This window comes from Artemia sp. Qi Xiang Cuo, chromosome 15 (assembly GCF_049724085.1).
Source record: "Artemia sp. Qi Xiang Cuo chromosome 15, ASM4972408v1, whole genome shotgun sequence".
NCBI lineage: Eukaryota > Metazoa > Arthropoda > Branchiopoda > Anostraca > Artemiidae > Artemia > Artemia sp. Qi Xiang Cuo.
This window is the reverse complement of record NC_142808.1, coordinates 3,362,645-3,383,406: the sequence shown is the minus strand read 5'-3', so window position 1 is coordinate 3,383,406 and position 20,762 is coordinate 3,362,645. Positions and strand designations below refer to the sequence as shown.

At 34.8% G+C, this 20,762-nt stretch overlaps 1 protein-coding gene across 3 annotated transcripts in view; it reads right to left on the bottom strand.

The window, feature by feature from the left end:
• Positions 1 to 14,221: 14,221 nt before the first annotated feature.
• Positions 14,222 to 20,762, bottom strand: part of Oatp74D (Organic anion transporting polypeptide 74D) — a 204,348-nt gene continuing 197,807 nt past the window's right edge. For all 3 annotated transcript variants that reach the window (XM_089101351.1, XM_089101353.1, XM_089101352.1), the window contains exons 12-13: positions 20,129 to 20,257; positions 14,222 to 18,552 (exon numbers count right to left, since the gene is read on the bottom strand). In XM_089101351.1, the coding sequence (XP_088957477.1) occupies positions 18,398 to 18,552; positions 20,129 to 20,257 (284 nt within the window). In that variant the 3' untranslated portion in view covers positions 14,222 to 18,397. The remainder of the gene's footprint in view (positions 18,553 to 20,128; positions 20,258 to 20,762) is intronic.

Sequence of the window (20,762 nt, the reverse complement as noted above, 5' to 3'; positions counted from 1 at the left end):
AGGTACTTGCCCATAAATCGGAATTTATGTGTGCGGACCACTATTTGGTTCATGAACGCCAACCCAAATGCCTGACCTGGGGGATCAAATTCGAATCTGGGGGGCATCAGATGCAGGGAAGAATCGACAATGGCTCAATATCAAACACCCGAGCAACCAGTGCACCCAGCTTGTGAGCCATTGGCTCAAACTCCTTTCTTATACCATGTTATGTTCTCTTCTTTTGAGCATCTAATTCTATAAGATTGATGCATCTAAGTTTGTCACGCGCCTTAGGATGTCAAGATGGCATTGTGTGGCAATATGGCGGATTCTGAAGAGAAGGGAAATACAAAACTCATCGTAAAAACATGTTTTCCGCTCAATCTATATGTAGATTTGTGTTTTTGATATCTTATAGCAAGAAGTGTTGTGTACACAATTCTCCTTCCAAAAGTTTGAGACTGGATCTGCACTGGAGGGGGGGGGGGACATTTAAAATATAGTAAAATGATGCTTCAATTTGATTCAACACAACTTAATTTTAAAACTAAAATTAGTTTGAATAGCAAGCGAAATACTTGAAGGGTTTAAGTGCAATCAAATTGTATTATTATAAAAACTAAAGTCTTCGGAAATTACCAAGCCAATAGAATATTCGGGTCTGTGCAGTTAGTGCAAGAAATAGTGTGTTGACGCTGTATGACATCTAAAGACTCGTAGTGGCTTCTTATTAAATGAGCATATAGTTCATATTAGTTCTTAGACATGGATAATTTGCACTTTACTGAAAAAAAAAATGAATTTTAAATGTTTCACTTTTATAACTTTTGTAAATAAAAAATTATTAAGATTTTACGGTATAAATATCAGCATACGTATATTAAACTGACAATGCACATTCATTTGAATTTTTTTTTTCAGTAAAGTACAAATTATGTTCTGGTCTTAAGAAAGCATAGGGGTTGTGAGCCTTATTCAGGTTAATTTCTGTTTGTTTTGAGTTGTATTTATTTATTGATGCTGATTAGTAGTAGTTTTACGGTTGGTAGATTATTTGATTCTATTTTTGCTCATTTTTGTTTTAATGGAGTTCTTTACTTTTCTCTGGATATCTTATTTTGTGGAAAAAGTTCTTTTAATTAATTTATATTCTTTTAATACTCTTTTTCAGTACTCTTTTTTGATAGTATTTTGCAGGGAAAAAGAAAAAAGTTCAAATATTTGCGGTTTTGTGTTTGTAAATTTATAGCTTGGCTATTTGTATGCTGGAGAAACTTTTTCAACAATTTTTGACAATATACACCCTTTTGAAAATCTTGAAGTTTTATGTCTCCTCTAGTTGGCCTGAAAAATAAAACTTTATACCATTCTCAAAAAATTCTATCTATGCTCTTTGACAGACTGGATACACTTTCACTCTTTTGATTTAGTTAAATTTTAAGAGCGGAAGTAGTAATAAAAGTAGCCCCGAAAGTTTGAACTAGATAACCTCAGTTGTTCTTGCAGTACTACTGAGATGTCATATTGGCAACCAGCATACACCACAGTGCGTTTTGATTTAATTTTAAAGCAGCATTTGGTTTTTAAGCATAATGGGCAAATTGCATAACAGTGGGAGGTTGACCTACGCAATATCCCTAGAGATACAGTTACAAGACCGTTCAGCTATGCTGAACAAAATAGCTGTCTTAAAATTTTGATGGGAGGTGTTTGGAAAATTATTGGCTAAAGAGGGGGGCTGATTGCCCTCCAATCACTTTTGACTCTTAAAAAGGGCACTAGAACTTGTAATTTCGAATCATATTAGCTCCTTTAAAATATCAATGACAGTACTGGCTATGATAGAGCAGCGCTGTTTATGATATTACTTATATGCCCTTTTAATACCTGCATGTATATATTTTTTGCATTTAATCGAGACTCCCCCGTAACGTTCCCTTAAAGTTTCAGCTTAATGCCCTTAGTGTTATTAGTTACAGTAACCGCAGAATTAGTGTTAAAAGTATACATAGTTTCTTCTGATTGGTTGAAAATCACCCCCAACTCTAAAAGGTATAACTTAATAATGTAAGCCGTTATTCTGATATTGCTTTGTCACCCTTTTGACTATCTATATGATCATAGTTCGTTTTGATTTAGTTCAACATCCTCCTATATATTCCTTGAAAACTTCACCTGAATATCCTTAGCTTGTGTAGTATTAATAGTTGTAGGAGCAGTATGCACATAACACCTTTGTTTTTTTTTTGTTTTTTTTTGTTTTTTTTTTCAAAAGACGATGAAAGTTTAAACTTAATAACATCGACCATCCCAGAAGCATTGCTGATACGTCCTTTTGAATACCTATTTGGGTATAGTGTGTTTTGATTTAGTGCAATACAGTTTCAATATTGCCCAAACTTTTTGCCTTTAGTAGCTTTAGTAGCAGTAGTCGTATTATGATGTAAATATTGTCTTTTGGTTAGTTTAACATCTCCCACAACAAGCCTTGTAAGTTTAAAATTCACCACAGAACTGTTCCTACGATATTGCTGACATGCCCTTTTGACAACCGGCTAATGGATGGCGTGTTGTGATTCAGTTTACCTTCTCTCCTAAAAAATCTCTGAAAGTTTTACCTTCGTATCCTTTTGGCATACGTGCAATAGCATGTACAGTAGTAGTATTAGTACGTAAATATATATTACCTTTTCGTCAATTGATCTTCCCCTTTAAGTATTCTCTGTATGTTCCAACTTAATACCCAAATCCATTCTTGAGATACGGCCTTTTGACAATCATAATGTATTTTGGTTTAGTTCAAATTCCCCTTCAATACTCTGTCAAATTTTCATACGTGTAACCTTAATTGTACTAGTATCATTAGTAGTGCTAGCGTTAGTAACAGTAGTAGCAGTAGCAGTAACAGTAGTAGCATATTATTATTATTAGTAACAGTAGTAGCAGCAGTATTAATAGCAGTAGTAGCAGATATATTTCGCCTTTTGGTCAACTTAACATCCCACTCATGATGCCCCTGAAGTTTCCTCTTGATACAGTAAGCCTTGGAACGGCTTATATTGCTCATACGCCCCTATCAGCAATCTGTATGCACATAATATGTTTTGATTTAGTTTAATTTTCCCTCAATGGTTCCTTAGATGTTTTTTTCGACATCTTCAGCCTTAGTAGTACTCGCTACACAAGTAGTAGTTTTAGTGATAGTAATGGTAGTAGCAGATGTGGTAGCAGTAGAAGCAGTGGCAGTTGTAGTAGTAGGAGCGTGCAAATATTGCCTTTTTGGTTAATTGATCATTTCCCTTATCATTTCCTAAAAGTTCCAAATTAATACACTCAGTCATCCATGAGTTACACTCTTTTGACAACTCATATACACATAACATATTTTGATTTATTTTACCACTTTCCTCAACATTCCCTGAAAGTCTCACCTTCATGTCCTTCGTGTTTTGAGAAAGTAGAAGTCAAACATGCATGCCCTTTCTCAGTAACATATACTATATTTAAACAATGAACAAATTGCCTATCTTACAGCCCTTGCCCTGAGGCCTGGGGGGGTGACATCCCGAAACGCATAATTACTGAACCTTTCCACAATGCTGAAGAAAAATAGATGTATCAAAACTTTGTCTGGATGTTTGTTTTCAGAAATGATGGACGTGGAGGGGGGGGTGCTCCCAAATCACTTTTGACTGTTAAAAAGGGCACTAGAACTTCCAATTTCAAATCAAATGAGCCCCATCTGGAGTTTATGTGATCATCCATTCCATAAAAACTTTATATGCCCCTAGGGCATAAGTTACAGCTCTTGTCCCAGGGCTCTGGGGAATTCTGTCAACCCTGGAGGCACTGTTATATGTTCTTTGTGCTATTTTAAATAAAATGGCTATTTCACAATTTCAATCTGATGCGTTTGGTGAACAATGGGTAGTTGGGAGGGGGGCTAGATGCCCTCCATCACGTTTGACTCTTAAAAAGGAACTAAAACTTCAAATTTTCAACCAAATTTGCCACCTCTAAAGTTTATACAATTATTTCTTCTATAACAACCTGAAATGCCCCCAGGGCATAACTTACAACCCTCGCCCCCAGGCTCTGGTGTTTTGTATCAATCCCAAAAGCCTTGTTATATGATCTTTGGACTATTTTGGATAAAGTATCTATCTCAAAAGTTCTATTGTATGCATTTCGGCAAAATACAACATGTGAGGGGGGGAGGTAGCTGCCCTCTGATCACTGATTCTTAAAAAGGGCACTAGAACTTCTGATTACCAATCCAATGAGCACCCTTTCTATAAGAACCGTATATACCCCAGGGCATAACTTACAACCCTTGCCCTGAGGTCTCTGGGGGGAAGGGGTTGTCATATTCAAAGACATAATTTCTGGACCCTTCAACTGCACTGAACAAAATTGTTATCTCAAAATTTTGATTGGATGCGTTTGGGGAAATGATGGGAATGGGGGGGGGGGGGCTGGTTGCTCTTAAATCACTAACTCTTAAAAGGGGCACTACAACTTCCCGTTTCAAATCAAACGAGCTCCATCTAAAGTTTTTACGACCACCATTCCATAAAAACTTTATATGGGCACAACTTGCAATCCTTGCACTCGGGCTCTGGGGGCTTGTTTCAGCCCCAGAAGCCTTGTTATATCGTCTTTGCATTATTTCAATAAAGTGTTCAAAATTTCTCTTGTGTGCATTTCGGGAAAATACGTCGTGTGTGGGGGGAGGGGGTGGCTGTCCTCTGATCACTTTGACTCGTAAAAAGGGCACTAGAACTTCCGATCACCAATCCAATGAGCCCCCTCAAGATTTTATGCGACCTCCCTTTCTATAAGAACTTTATAAATGCCCATAGGGCATAACTTGCAACCCTTGCCCTGAGGGCTATGGGGGGGGGCTGTTATCCTCAAAGATATAGTTTTAGGACCTTTCAACTATGCTGAACAAAATGGCTATCTCAAAATTTTGATTGGATGTGTTTGGTGAAATCATGGGCGTGGGAGGGGGGCTTGATGCCCTCTAATCACTTTCGACTATGAAAAAGAGCACCAGCCCTTTCAAATTCCAATCTAATGAGCCCCTTTAGAAGATTCTACGACAGCTCCTTCTACACGAAGTGCCCTGGTCTAAAAAATAATGATTATACATTGGGCCCACATCGCTCTTTACTTAAGTCTGAAGTCTGAACTTAATAATACTTTAAGGTTAGGGTTGCAGCTTCGTAAGGAAATCTCTCGTACCGCACCGTACCTCCCGAGAAGACGTTTCCGCTGCCACACTATGTCTGCTTCCTCCTGATCTCCCAATGTGCTTGACCCATCCCATATACTGACAAAATAACCTGCGTTACCGCTCCTAAGTGAGCAAACTGTGGTAGCGACCACATAACGTTCAGTTTTTGGCGCGAATAGAAACGTGGGTGAAAAATCAGCTAAAAACATACAGCACCAAATAGTTTAAGAAGTTGAAGCAGCATACACCACAGTGCGTATTGATTTAATTTTAAAGCAACATTTAGTTTTAAAGCATAATGGGCAAATTGCATGACTGTGGGGGGTTGATCTATACAATAGCCCTAAAGATATAGTTACTAGACCGTTCAGCTATGCTGAACAAAATGGCAGTCTTAAAATTTTGATGGGAGGTGTTTGGAAAATTATGGGCTAAATAGGAGGGCCGTTGCCCTCCAATCACTTTTGACTCTTAAAAAGGGCACTAGAACTTTAATTTCCAATTAAATTAGCTCCTTTAAAATATCAATGACAGTACTGGCTATGATAGAGCAGCGCTGTTTATGATATTACTTATATGCCCTTTTAATACCTGCATGTATATATTTTTTGCATTTAATCGAGACTCCCCCTTAACGTTCCCTAAAAGTTATAAAAGTAAAAACATACTGCACCAAATAGTTTAAGAAGTTGAAGCTTTCCTTTAAAGGCTTGGTTGTCTTTGGGAATCAACAGTTGTTAATAATTGCTTTTTTAACAGAGGAAAAGCGCTGTCAGATTTAACTAATAAGTTTTTCTTACTTATTTTAAAAGCTCAACACTGATCAAAGTGACCCCAATGCTTTATAATTTTAAAACAACCAAATGAAAAATCTCAGAAATTCAAGGTTTTCAGATGTGAATAGACCTAAGATTAATCCAGGGATATACAAATGTTTAATTTTTTAGGCTTGGTACTAGCTCCAGACGCCACGCCAAATTTTGCTTATTTTATCGCTTACTGGTCAACTTTGGCAAAAAGGGATGAAAAATAAAATAGCCAAACCAATGCAAAGGCAATAAATTCGGTAAGCGAATAACTTATTTTAGGCCAGGAACAAATTTTCGCGTCTGGTACGTGCCCGCCTCGTATAATCGATTTTTACCGAAAATGACTTTTTACATATGTCTGATGCAGTTTGTCATGCTACGTCGCCTGGTGACAACGAACAAAAATCCATCTCTAATACTTAAATGGGAAAATACGAAAAACACTGCGTAATATCTCTGATAATTTTATATCAGTGATATAAATTACATCGCGGAATATCTCGTAATATTCCTGATAACATATCTTATATCTCTGATATACATATAAAAAAATTTCTGAGTCATTTGGAATTACAGTCGATTTTCGATTATCCGCGATTCGATTATACGCAAAGCGGATTAACCACGTAAATTTAAATTTCAGAAAAAGTTATAAATACAAAAATCGTAAAAAAATACTATGATTTGTTCATCCTTTTTCGATTGATTGCTATAATGTCATTCCATTTATTATTAGTTACCGTTGTTTTGTTTTAAATACACGTTTTAATAAGTGCAATTTTTTTTTCTATGTCCCTACAACCTTTTTTTCTAATGTGTGGATTATCCGTGAAATTCGATTATCCGCGGCACTTACGCCACTCAATTCCGCGGATAATTTGGTATTTTTATCTAAAAATTACACCATCAAATAAGTTCTGATCGTCTCATGAACAATAAAATAATAAGTTTTTATCGTCTCTTGAATAAGTTTTTATCTTCGCCATTATACGAGGTGTTCACGTAGCAGCCCCGTTTTACTTCCTTAGTTTGAACTTGGCGAAACTAAGAACATGGAAAGTTAACGAATTTCGCATTTTACCATTTCCATTTCAGCAAAATTCACTTGGATTTCGGAAAGACGAGATGAATAAAATTAAAATCTTGTGGGAAATTCAACCAAATCCTCAACTTGTCTTTTCAAACTTGCGGAACGATTTTAGATTTCGATTCGACTTTTACTATATTTAATAACTAGGCATATCATTACATGACTTCCTTCGCAGAATTCATAAATTGTACTAAAGAGCTTCTCTACCAGATAGGAATTGGTAATTAAATCGAAATTAAATTTTGGATTCTCTGAGTTTCTGCTGTAACTATTCCGTTTTTTCCGGATTCAGTATAATTTTGGACTTTTGGCCCAAATTATACCGAATCTCAAAAGTTTTGGGGTTCTGCCCTACACCCCCTCTGTTGCAACGCCCCTGCCTTCTAGAATGGAGATAGAAAGCAACATTAACTGGCTTTTACATGTATTGCATCTTCCATTATTCAAATTGTGTCCTAATTAAGTTCTCCAAAGTGAGCGTACTTAAAAATTCTAAAAGGGTTTATTTGGTGTTTCTCTCCCTCTTCCCCCAGAGGAGTCCTTAGCTTCTTCTGTGTTCGGCTGCACACGAAGAACAAAAGCTGCTTCACTATTGTGACACACCGGGTTGAAAGGCATGATACTGTGATTACTGGGTTTTATTGAGTACAACGATATCGTACAATGTGATATCACAGGTTTTTGTGTTTTGTGAGTACAACGGTTTTGCAATATCTGTGTTTTGTGAGTACAGCGGTATCACAAAAACACAGACACGGAGGGAAGCAAACGCTACCGTTTATTGAACAGAAAGAAATTAAACTCTGAAAAGAGACTCTTTATCCTACAGATTTTTGAACGTTGTCGCTTGTGTCACGTTTTCCTCTACTTGTATCATTAGGCAGTACGCGCCCTAGGCAGTACGTGCCTTTAAGAGACTCGTATGTTTATTCGGATTTAAACGATACATCACTCGGGGTGTTTTGAAACTTCTTCGCAATACGAAAAATCGGCTGGCGTCAGCTGGCGGCGCGGTGCTGGGGTCTACTTGATTCTTTAACAATTTTTTTTGTTACATTATTTTCAACAAGAGTTAAATCCTAGAAAATAATATAAAAAAGACGCAAGACTAGATTCAAGGTTAATAATTTATAACAAATTCAAAAATAGAGAGATTCATAGAAATAAATAACAGTAAACTAGAAAACCTACACCTTTTCCCAAATTTCCCCAAAACAAACCAATAGTTACACATAATCAATCTAGCTTTACAGAGCTTCTACAACGCGAATATAACTTTCATCAAAACTATTAATATAAACAACATATTACATACAGAGGTTTTTCCACAGACAAAAGCTATATAACATAGATGTCCAACTCAGCAAGTTTTTGGAAACCAATAAATTTGGTGCTTATGCTCATGTGTCTTCAGGTTTTTCTGGAAATTTCAATTTTGCCTTTTAAAAGCAAGATTACTTAGTGCATTTGATCTTCATGAAAAAAATTCAACAGAATTAGAAAGAACTAGTGAAATAATCATGAACTCCCTAGTGATTACTTAACAGTTTTAAACCTATGATCGTTAAATAAATATTGCATAATAAATACCAATTAACTGTGTGAATAAATTGATTGCTAAATAAACAAGGCAACACTAATTTAAAAGTGACATCACTATTATTACGCCTAACCTCATAGAAGACTCAATACTCCTTTTCAAAGGAGTCTTTTAAAAAATATGTACTTTTTAAATTATTGGTAATTATAGGCACAATTTACTCTTAAGAATTGGGGCCAAAAATGATTTTTTTTTATGTTTGAACCCCAGCTCCACTTGAGAAAAAATTCATCCGACTCCCCTTTCATACGAATTGGACCTATTGAGCTGAGGTAGATTAGTTGAGAGGTTTCCAAACCCAGCTTATTTATATTACAATATATTTAAGTACTCTTAAATGACAGTATAAAAAAATAATATAAAAATTTTCATCCGTGGTTTTAGGACTCTTAAATCCAAGCATTGTTCTTGATGTTAATATATCCATGCCCTATTTTTTTCAAAGTTTCCAATTGTTCTTATTTTCATCAATTTTTTCGCCAAACCAAATTTATGCTAACGAGAGAATTATAAAAAGTCGAATGATATGGTGAATTCCTTACTATATTTTTTTTTCTCTTTTTTTGTGTATCAAATTCTGATTACTTCTTCAAAGTTAGGGTGCCTTTGATAAAAGTGAATAAAAAAAAGAGCTTCAGTTACCGCTAAACCCCGCTCTTTATGTTAAATTTATATTCTTTTATCCTAATACCTAAAAAATGGACGTTTTAACCCAATAAAATGCATAAGTTTTAAAATTAAAAACAGTTTTAATATTAAAATAGATAATAAGAGGGGTTAAGAAAAACCAGCTTTAATTTATTAAATAAACCCCTTTTAACCTTTTACCCCTTTTCTAAAGCACTGCAGGATAGATCCATGTTTCAGGTTTTCTGACTTATTAAAGACCAGCTGGGACTAGGCTGCGGTAATTCAAAAGGCTTCATGTGACCCTTTTTTGTAAAAACTGACATACTGTTCCCCAAACTAACTCCGAAATATGTATTACTTTCGATTTATATACATAAATACTACTCTTCAAATACACATTACTCGCCAAACTATTCGCCTAAATATATAATACTCCCCATACTTACTCCCTAAATATATATAACTCCCCATATATATATATATATATATATATATATATATATATATATATATATATATATATATATATATATATATATATATATATATATATATATATATATATATATATATATATATATATATATATATATATATATATATATATATATATATATATATATATATATATATATATATATATATATATATATATATATCTCCCTAAATAGGCCCCAATTATGTATTGCTCTCTAAAATAGCTTCCAAAATATATATAGCTCCCAATACTAAATCCCCAAATAAATATTACCCCCCCCCCCCTCAGACTAAAGATACACTATTGGCTGATCCAATCCTTTTTTTTCTGCCTTATATTGTTTTTGATGTATTTGGATGCCCGAAAAAGCATTCCTTGTAAAACAACCAGCCCATACCACGGACAAAAAGTATATGGTGCAGACATCCAACTGAGTTTGGTCACCGATAAATTTGATGTCTCTACTCGTCCTTCTTCCTTTTCTTCCAAAAATGTTTTCATGATTGCTGTCTATTATCGAGAGCAACCTCATGCAGAACATTTGGTCTTTATAAAAGAAATCGAAGATACTTAAGAATAAATTATAATATTACCATAAATTTTCGTGTGATGACTTATCAGTTTTAATCCTATGATCGTTCAATGAGCATTGTATAAGAAACATGAGCTAATCATTTGAATAAATAATCATAAAATAAACATGACAACACTGTCTTCCAACATACACTATTGGGGTGACAAATACCTTCGAGACAGGCATATACGTGAACCCTGTTTTTAAAATTCTATGATAAGCTAGTCATACATCTATATTATTCACTTTTTGTCTGTGAACCAGAATAACAATAAACGGAACATGAAACATATGTGTCCCGCTCCCCGAAACATAACGTCTTTTGAGTTACCGCAACTGAGCTTAAGAACATCTAAGAAGAAGAAGAAGCAACTGAACAGCCAAGTAGAGATAGAACCCACAAAAAAAGCTTATTAACGGTCATCGTATCTGTACTTACCGAAAAAGTAAAAAAAAACCTTAATTTTCTAGTGGAAGGCGGAGGGCAAAGGGCGAAAGAGTGGAAGGAATAGTCAGTTTCAGTATTAAAGCTCCAAGGTACAATTATCAAATTTCTGTAAAGCATAACGATTATGTAAGGAAAATAAGATGGCACCAAAAATGGACGGAATCACTCATAATGCACATATATAAAAAATAAAACATATCAACTAATTAACTAATTAACAAAACAGTATAAGGCTACAGCTCTTTCTATTTCCGAAACAAAATATATAGTCAATTTTTAACTAGTATTTTTTTGAAATAATCGACTTATTTACAATATTTGTTCTGCAAAACCTAGCAAACAATTACTGCATCAAATATAAAATGATCACACAAATAAACGCACAATGCCACTGAGCACCAATGCAATAAGTGCAGGCACAATACAACTAGAACACCACAGAAAAAAACCCAGAAGCACAAAAAATAAAAGAGCAGAGTGCCAACTTGGCACCAATGAATTTGAAAGGGAAAAAATTGCAGTTAAGTGCACCCACAACACCATTAGAATACCACAGAAAAAAAAAACCAGAGGAAAAGACGAAAGAGGATATCCTATTATATATATATATATATATATATATATATATTTTTATATATATATATATATATATATATATATATATATATATATATATATATATATATATATATATATATATATTTTTTATTATTATTATTATTATTATTATTATTATTATTATTATTATTATTATTATTATTATTATTATTATTATTATGTATATATATATATATATATATATATATATATATATATATATATATATATATATATATATATATATATATATATATATATAATATATATGTATATATATAATCTGTCTTCTTCTTTAATATGATAATAGTATCGTTAATTGGCGTATTCATGCATACACACTGGTCAGAAATGTCTTCAACCCTCCAATTGGCGCCACTGTACATCCACTGTGCCTCAATGGGGGCCACTGAGGGGTGGCACAAATACTATGATATAAACTTTTAGACCATAATTGAAGGGATATTTTCAGACCTAGTCCTCCCCTCCCCATTCAAAAAAAAGATTGTTATTACAATTATTTAACTGTTTGTTTCATAAATAATCATTTTTGGATACAGCCTATAACACACTCTTGTATCGCCTGACAATTCCTAGTTTTCTTGGAATTGATTGATTATGTCAAGAAGTGATAATCCTGGAGCTTTTTTCTGTGAAATGAAAAAAATTGTTTAGAAATAGATATAAAGGGCGTCTATAGAAATATTTCCAGAGGGATAAACCGGTAGAATATTTCCAAGACAAGAAACTAGTTTGAAAAATTGCTATAAATGCCTTATATATTTTTTTTTTACTACTGATCCCTACTAATAATTTCTACTATTTTTAAATTTTTGACATTATACTGTATTTTGCATATTCCCCGTTGAAGGGGGCCTTCCCACCGTTATGGCTTTACCCTGGGCGTTCCATGGCAGTTATTTTACAAAAATAAAATATAGACGTAATAAAATAAAACGTTCAGTGACACATAAAAATTAATTCAGCAAGAGCCAAGAGACATTTGAAGACACAAGAAACTTTAATTTAAAGAGTCAAAGTAGCGTATATTAATTGCACAACGGAATTACAACGGAATTATAAGTAACGATTAAAACTGACACCTACAAATATCACAATCAAAAATGAAAATGAAGAGACCTTCTGTACCAGTAGGTCCCGAATTGAGCCTTACAGGACAAGAAAAGCCGCACCACAACCCCCCTGAAATATTTACAATTTTACCTCAATTAGACTACACAGTGCCGGATAAAGGGCGATTGGGCCCAAAAGGGCCCCGCGCTATCATTAAAATGAACAAAAAATTGTTCGAAATTTTAAGCAAATATCTTTTGAAGGTAATGGAAAAATTATGAATTATTCAAATAATAAAAAATATATTTATTTTAAATTCTCATAGCTGGATGAGATTCAGTAATGTTTTTTTATGTGACATTTGATTAGTGTCAAATTTAATGTATTTATATATATATATATATACGGAATCTGAATTCTATTTAAATATTTAATATATAGAGTGGGCCCCACAAAAAAATCCAATCGGGCCCCACACCTATTCGATCCAGGCGCTCACGAAGTTTTCTTCTTAGTAGATCCTTCACCTTCTGGAATTTTTGAGTCATGAAATAGAAACTAAACGCTTGGCAAATATTAAATAATGATAATAATATATAAATATTTTATAAAAGATAACAAAATAAATAATAATAGTATAATAAAAAAATAATGATAATGGATGGGTGCTATTAAAAACCTGTTATGGATCCGACTTAGAAACCCTGTTACTGAGCTTCGATGGAAAGTCCTCTACAAAATCACCTCCCCTATCTCATAACAAGGAGCACACTTCGTGTGTCTGTTAAATCTGAATTTGAAATTTATATTAATAAAAAAATGTTAAATTTTGAGCAGAAGGGAGTATTTTTTAGAGCTTTTCAGATAGTCATGGATATAAATGATGTGATGGACGACAGTAAAAAAATACGAAATTTGTAAAGAGTTCCTGTTTCATGCTATATGCACAAGCACCATACATTTACACTATGCACCATGGAGTCGTGCACGTGGAGACTACGATGACAAAATCACTTTAAAACAATTTTCTCACTGATAAAAACCTGATGTAAGGTTAATAAAGGGGAATTTCAGCAATAAGAGGAAATCAGGAGAAATTTATTCGTGAACTTTACCTAATAGTGGAGATATACCATTTTGATAGCCTTAGAAAAAAGGTGTCATTTAAGTTTACGTCATTACATCATTAATAGATTATAATTTCTAAGGTGGTTTATAGTGCAGAAAACCTTAGTCGAATGGAACGTAAAACTGCTTTCACTCTTTCATCCCCTCCCCCATTTGAAGTCCCAAAAATATATTCTGGCCTGGGAAATACTGGGCATACTGCAATTTTTCGGTGCAAAAACACTACCTAGATGGGGTATTAATTTGGGACAACTAGTTCCCCCTCCCAGCCTTCTTAACATTTTCACACATCATGTGCTGACTGATATTAGAGATCCTTGAAGGTTCTAATCCTTTAGCATATTTCGGGGGAGTTTCAAAACGCAATTTTTTTTTTTTGACGAATCAGGGGTTTCCAAGCTTTTAGGGAATGACATTACCGTTTGATAGCTGCGAAGTGAGTCCGAATTCTTAATTGCTTCGCACTAAGACTACACATTACGGAAAAATAAATGCAATAATAATGTGCAGACCAGGGGATTTTTGTTCGTTTAATATGTTTGTTAGTAATAAAATAATTGTTCATTTTTCGGTTTGAAAAAAAACGACTTTATAGGATAGATCCCGACTTTGGGACAATTCGTTTATTGTCCTATTGCTCTACCTAATTTCAGAAAAATGTTTTTCAGATGGATAAAAGTCACAAATACCCAGATGTCCGGTTCTATAACGATTTTACTTTCTACAGCGAATCTAATAAAATAAAATGTAGGTCGTATTGCGAAAGAGAAACTGGCTTTCTTTTGACCGAGCTAAGATCGGTCTACTGGTACTATATACTAAGGTCGTCCTAGCCGAAAGGTTGGCGCACTGGATTTAGAATCCTTTTTACGAAGGGCGGGGTTTGATTCCTGGTGTGACCAGTTATTATTTCGTTTGGGACGGGGGATAGTGGCGTGCCTGCAACTCAGCTAGAGTCGACTGAGCTCTAAATGGGTACTTGGATAAATTTGGGGAAGGTAAGCAGGAAGGGCGTGCGAAAGCACAGGATGGCTGGCCCCCCGCCCCCCATTGCAAATCCTGGCTGAAGGGCTTTGAAACGGAGATCATTCGGTTTTTTCCATTCGGTGAAATTTTCACCGAAGGCGAAAATTTGCAAAATCGGCTGAAATTTGGTAAAATTCTTTATTTCTGCAGAAAATTCGGCATAAATCAGGCAGCGATTCGGTAAAATTTACGAAGATCACGAAACATTAAGTAACCTTACACTGTCCAAAAAATATATACGTTAATATAGTTTCATAAGATCTGTATAAAAGATTCACTGGAAGTGCCATTGGCAGATACAACTCCAAATATAGAATAACAGATAGTTGCAATGTAACTCTGGAAAAAATATATAAACAGTTTTATAGTTGAAATAGGGTTGTCACTACTCATAGAACAGAGATGAGGCTTGGACATCCTCTTCAGTATCTGGACTAAGATAAGAACGATCGATGATGTGCTTTCAACACAACAACCTCTCAAACCATGCTGTGAATTGATAACAAACCTCTTTTGGAGAGGGCGGCTGGTGAAAACAGGTCAATTAGAAGATAATTATAAGAAATTACAATTTAAGTCGAAATATTTTCAAAGATTTAGCTGGACCCTAATGGCAGCAGAGTAGGAGCCAGAGCTTTATTGTGGTGATATCCACAACTTAAAATTTCTTGTCACCCTACCCTTTTTCGTTCTGATATCTGACTACTGTGACACCCCACTGTTTTTCTGGAGGAAAAGAGGAAGATAATCAATGAAAATAAGACGACTAGACGTACGATGAAAACGGTTATATTCTTGGAGAGGTGAGAGTACGTCACAATCAAAAAGTGTATCGCAATTCCTAGTTATAAATTTACCGATACCGTATCGATATACGATACCAACGTCCAAAATTGTATGCTTTTCAATAGTAGAAAAAGTCAGCTATAACAGTCACAGAATCTAGATACTGGACGATGCCCTGTCAATTTGCGATATTAATCGTCCGTGATTGTTTGTTATTCAATAGTAAAAAACCGCTTTTTCGGGTTGTGTCACCTTCGAAAAGCGTGTTTAATTCCTGGCTATTTATTTACATATATCATGTTAATATACGATTTATCATCTAAGTCAATATCGGATCAACCATGATGAAGTACTACGACAGAGTTGCTGCAGAAAACTGCCATCTATAGTAGTCAAAAAAGCAAGATACTGGCCGATGTCGTATACATTTACTATTTTAGTCGTCCACGATTATTTATTACCCGATAGCAAAAAAGCTGCTTGTTCAAATTGGCTCACCTTCGGAAAAAGCGCTGTAATTCCTTGCAATTATATTACCGGTGTTGTATCAATGTGCGATTTATCGACTGCATCAGTGTCGTATCAACTGCGTTGACATACTGCGACAGGACAGTCGCAGAAAACGTCAGCTGTAGTAGTCACAGAAGCAAGATACTGGCCGATGACGTGTCAATTTACATTTTAATTATCCGCGATTTTACGTTATCCGATAATCAAAAAGCTGCTTTTTTGAGCTATCGCAGCCTCGAAAAGTGCGTCATAATCCCTTGCTATTGATTCACCGACATCGTATCAACATGCGATTGATCAACTTCGTCAACATCGTATCAACTTCACTGAAGCTCTGCGACATAGCTGTCGCAGAAAACCGTCAGCTATAGTAGTCACTTACGCAAGATACTGGACGATACTGTATCAATTTATTATTTTAATTGTCTGTTATTGTATGTTGTCCAAGAGTAAAAAAGCTGCTTTTTCGATTCGTCTGGCCTTCGGAAAGTGCGTTGTAGTTCCTTGCTATTGATACACTGATATCGCATCAATATGCGATCAACTTCGTCAATATCGTATCAACTGTTGCAGTTAACCACTAGCTATAGCAATCACAAAAGAAAGATACTGGCCAATATCATACCAATTTGCTATTTTAGTAGGCTGTGATTGTATGTTATCCGATAGTAAAAACAAAAAGCTGCTTTTTCAAGTTGTTCCACCTACGAAAAATGCATTGTAATTCCTTGCTATTGATTTAGTTGCCATTGAAAAAAAGGCTGCCTTTTCAAATTTTTTCACCTCGAAAAGCGTATAAATATTCGAACCATAAACGCCTTACTGATCAAGTTCATAAAACAAAAGTCGATACACCAAAAAAAAAGCAATTCGATACTTCGAAACAAGCATTAGGCCTGTTCCCGCCGTCTCGGTTGTTATTGAAAATTAACAGTTTTATGTCCCCCTGCGAAATTAATCGATTTATAAAATTCTGTTGCCAATAATTTTTCAAAACACCCAAAATGTTGTGAATTTAAAAAGAAAATTTTACACATAAACAAAGATTTAAGAACGGCATCTCAAAGTCCAAAACAAGTATAATCATACATTATAGTAATATAGTAATCGGGATTTATCAACAATTTTTTACAACAACATTTCAAATATTAAAGAAAATCAATCAGCATAATTGTTAATAAAAATGTAACCAACCATTTATGTTAGGATGGCTGAAACAGGCCTATTGTTTCATGCATATATTCTCACTGCAACAACTTTTATTTTTACCTAGAAACCACCCAGAAAAGATTTTTTGGAATTATCTCAGAAGTTTAAAAATTTCAGACACAATCTTTATGCGTGGCAGGGAATGACATTTACAGATACTGAAATTAGAAAGCTAAAGCCCCGGCTTTAGATTCAAGAGGCCCGAGCTGGTGATTTAAGATTTCAGATCCAAAGGTCCAACAGCAATTCGAATTGTTTGAGAACATTAGTATACCAAATTGCTAAAAACCATGTTACCAATGAATCAGAGCCATATCTAGGATTTTTTGTCGGGGGGGGGGGGGTGAAAAAATCTTCAAAACACATGACAAATTTGTTTGTATTTATTTTTGTTACGTTTTTACGGATCTGACAAGTATTTCAGGGAGGGGAGGAGGGGGTCAAACATAACCCTGCAATCCCCCATTTGAGAATAGCTGTTACATAACAAAACTTGCATAACATTCACATAATTAAAGTGTCCTTTCATTTCGAACTTGAAAAACCTTAGAATCAACTTTTCGGAATCATCCCAAAAGCATAATGTCGGATACGAAATTTAGGCGTGGCAGTGACAAAATATCAAGTTTTTTATTATTATTATTATTATTAGAAGTTTGGTTACATGTTTCAGCATAAAGAATATTTTCAATTCTATTGTAATGTGGCCTTGGGAGAAAAAATCTTAAGTGTCCTTAGACCAAGAAGTTAACTGACAATTTTTAACCAATATTCATTAGCCAAAGTTAATTTACCTGCCCTTAGTCTATTATGAAAGCACAAAGTATAGATGCAACTAAGTACGTTGGCTTTTAGATCTCAGAAAACACAGAAAGTGGACTTGGTCAGATTGGTTTCTAGAAAATTCATTTCTTGCAGGAAAAAAGAACTAATTTGAAAAAAAAAAAGAAATCCCAACACACCTTCTCATTGAATGCACTAATGTTTTTTTTCGAAATCCATTCAAATAATATAAAGTCGGCTTTCTGTCAAATACTTCCTTTATATTCAGACTGGTCAAATTTAGGTCACTGGGATAAAGCTTTGGTTCAACGGACTTAAGTCATCTTGACTTTTCTTGGTCCACCTCTTCAAGGGAAATTATTTTGCCACTTTAATCAGATCAACATTTAACTTCATTCGCTTTGTTTAAAACTTGTCTAAAATATATTGTCAGTCTATAAACTACTTTCGTACTGAACTTCAACTGGCAATGCTGTAACTTCTTTCATTTCCACTCCATCTTCATCACTATCAAGGTTTATTTTGCCAGCTTTACACCAAACACCAAAATCTACACAAAAGGCAAGTAACATCAAAAAGGCAGTGATTCCTAGAAAAAAAAATATTGCTATAAAACCAAAATAAGAATTTACACTCTACTTATATGTGACTCACTCTTTTGGTCCCTTAATTATTCTCTTCCCCAAGTAATAATTATTAATTTTCCTTTAATTTTGGTGGCGCCATTTTCTGTCCTTCTGTAATTGCGTAGTTGGTTACACAGACCACGAGGCATTAAGTGCGCAGTTAGGGATGATTGACCAGTAATTAGTAAGCTTATGGATTGGCTGGAAAAATTCACCCACCACCAATCGCAGGCACGCGGCCGGCTGAGCGAGCTGGGAAAAAATTGGGTGTGTGATTTTTTAGTTCCTTTTGTAGCGTGACTGATTACAGTAAGATTTTTTATACTACATAATCTTTGACTTTTTAGCCTAGGTGGAGTCCAAGGAGATAGTTAGAAATATTACCGGTAACCCAGGACGGGTACCCTTGGCCTTAAAGTGGCCCCTGGGACCATTCGATCACGCTATCGTACCCTAAGGCAGGGTATATTGTAAATCAAGAACTGACATACCCGATAGATACGGAACCATTGGGGTAAGCGCGGGAATCCCACTAACATTTGGGCTGACAAGGGATTTTCCCCCTCGAGTAAGCGGCATAGCAACATTTTTGCGCCATTTTTGCACCAATAAGTGGTGACCCCCGTACCTTACACCCCAATAACCAGACTAATTTTCGGTACACATCAATAAATTACGCCCATATGGAACATGTGCACATATGGCACACAATACGAAATGCACAATATACGCCAGGGACCACACAGAAAAAAACACCCAAATAAGTCAATCTTTAAAAACAACAGATCTATGACACAATGTTCAGTTCTTTGGTTTTGCCATGGTTGCCAGTTCGGCTTGAACCTTTTTGGTCGACAGAAATTAATCTAATACGATTTTGCTGACGAGCTATTAGGCAAAAAGACTTTAATGCGTGTCAAAGGCGAACCACGAATTCCTGAATGATTCTAAATTTTAATAGCACCCTAGATCTCTTTCCCCCCCCTTTAGTTGAATTTTTTTGGCGTATTTTTACTGAAAACGTCTTTTTTTGTTTTCTCATTGATGAAATTGAAAAAAAGACAACTTTTGACTGCCCCTTAGATATTCAAAAACTAATTTTGCCCGTCTAAATTTTCTTGAATTGACGCAACTGCTTCCCAGAGTGGAGCCGGTTCCCCCTTCACATACAGTGCCTAATGCAGACACCATAGTGTACATCAAAGAGCCGCAAGTGACTCGTTACATGGTATAAACCCTACTTGGATTTAAAGAGCTGTTAGGGATAAGCTGAAAGTTTTTCAGTTTTATTGAGAGACAGCTTCCAAAGATAATTGGGACTTTCATAAGAGTCAATCAACCTCCAACGACATATATAAGAGTCAAGCAGCCTCCAACAACTTTCAGAAATGCAGCTAATGACATATCTTAGATAGTTTAAAACAATCTTTAAAAAGAGTTTAGAATTCAAGAAAGAGTTTGGAAGGAATTCATATTTTGGAGAGAACTTCAAATTTTAAAATTCAAGAAAGAATTTTAGGAATTCAAATTTTAACTTACCATGGAAGAAAAAACGAAAGGAATCTACGTCATATAACCAACAGGCTCCTTGCTGACCACACGTGAAATCCCAAACGAGACAAGCAGAATCAACAACAGCACCGTAAATTATGGGGCAAGGTACGTTTCCTAGAAGAAGAAGAATAATTTTAAAATGACGCAAAAAGGCAACAAGTCTGTAAAAATATTGTATGTAGAATGAACGTTATCAAACCTTGTGACATAGGCTTGTATTGAAAATTAGAAAGAAATATTAAACTAAAGACAAGCGTTACGAACTTTCACGAAGTACAATGAGCTTAAAAGATCCCTGGAACAATTATTCTACTATTATGAATCATATTTCGAAAACTAAATTTAAGGGAAATTCATGTCCCAAACAACCAAATTTTTAGATGCAAGCAGTTCAAATAACTTGTGACAAGTTAAAGATTATTCTCTGTTTAAATTCATTTCTTTCTCATTTGAGAACCTATACTAAGTTCAGATGCAAAAGATTTCAACTTAAATTTTTTTTCAAGATACCCTACAAGAAAATTAGGAAAACCTAAAAATTTTCAAAGGTTTTCAACATGAAATCTTGAAAAAAAAACAAAGCATTAGCCTCAACTCTTCTTTGCTATTGACAGTATTG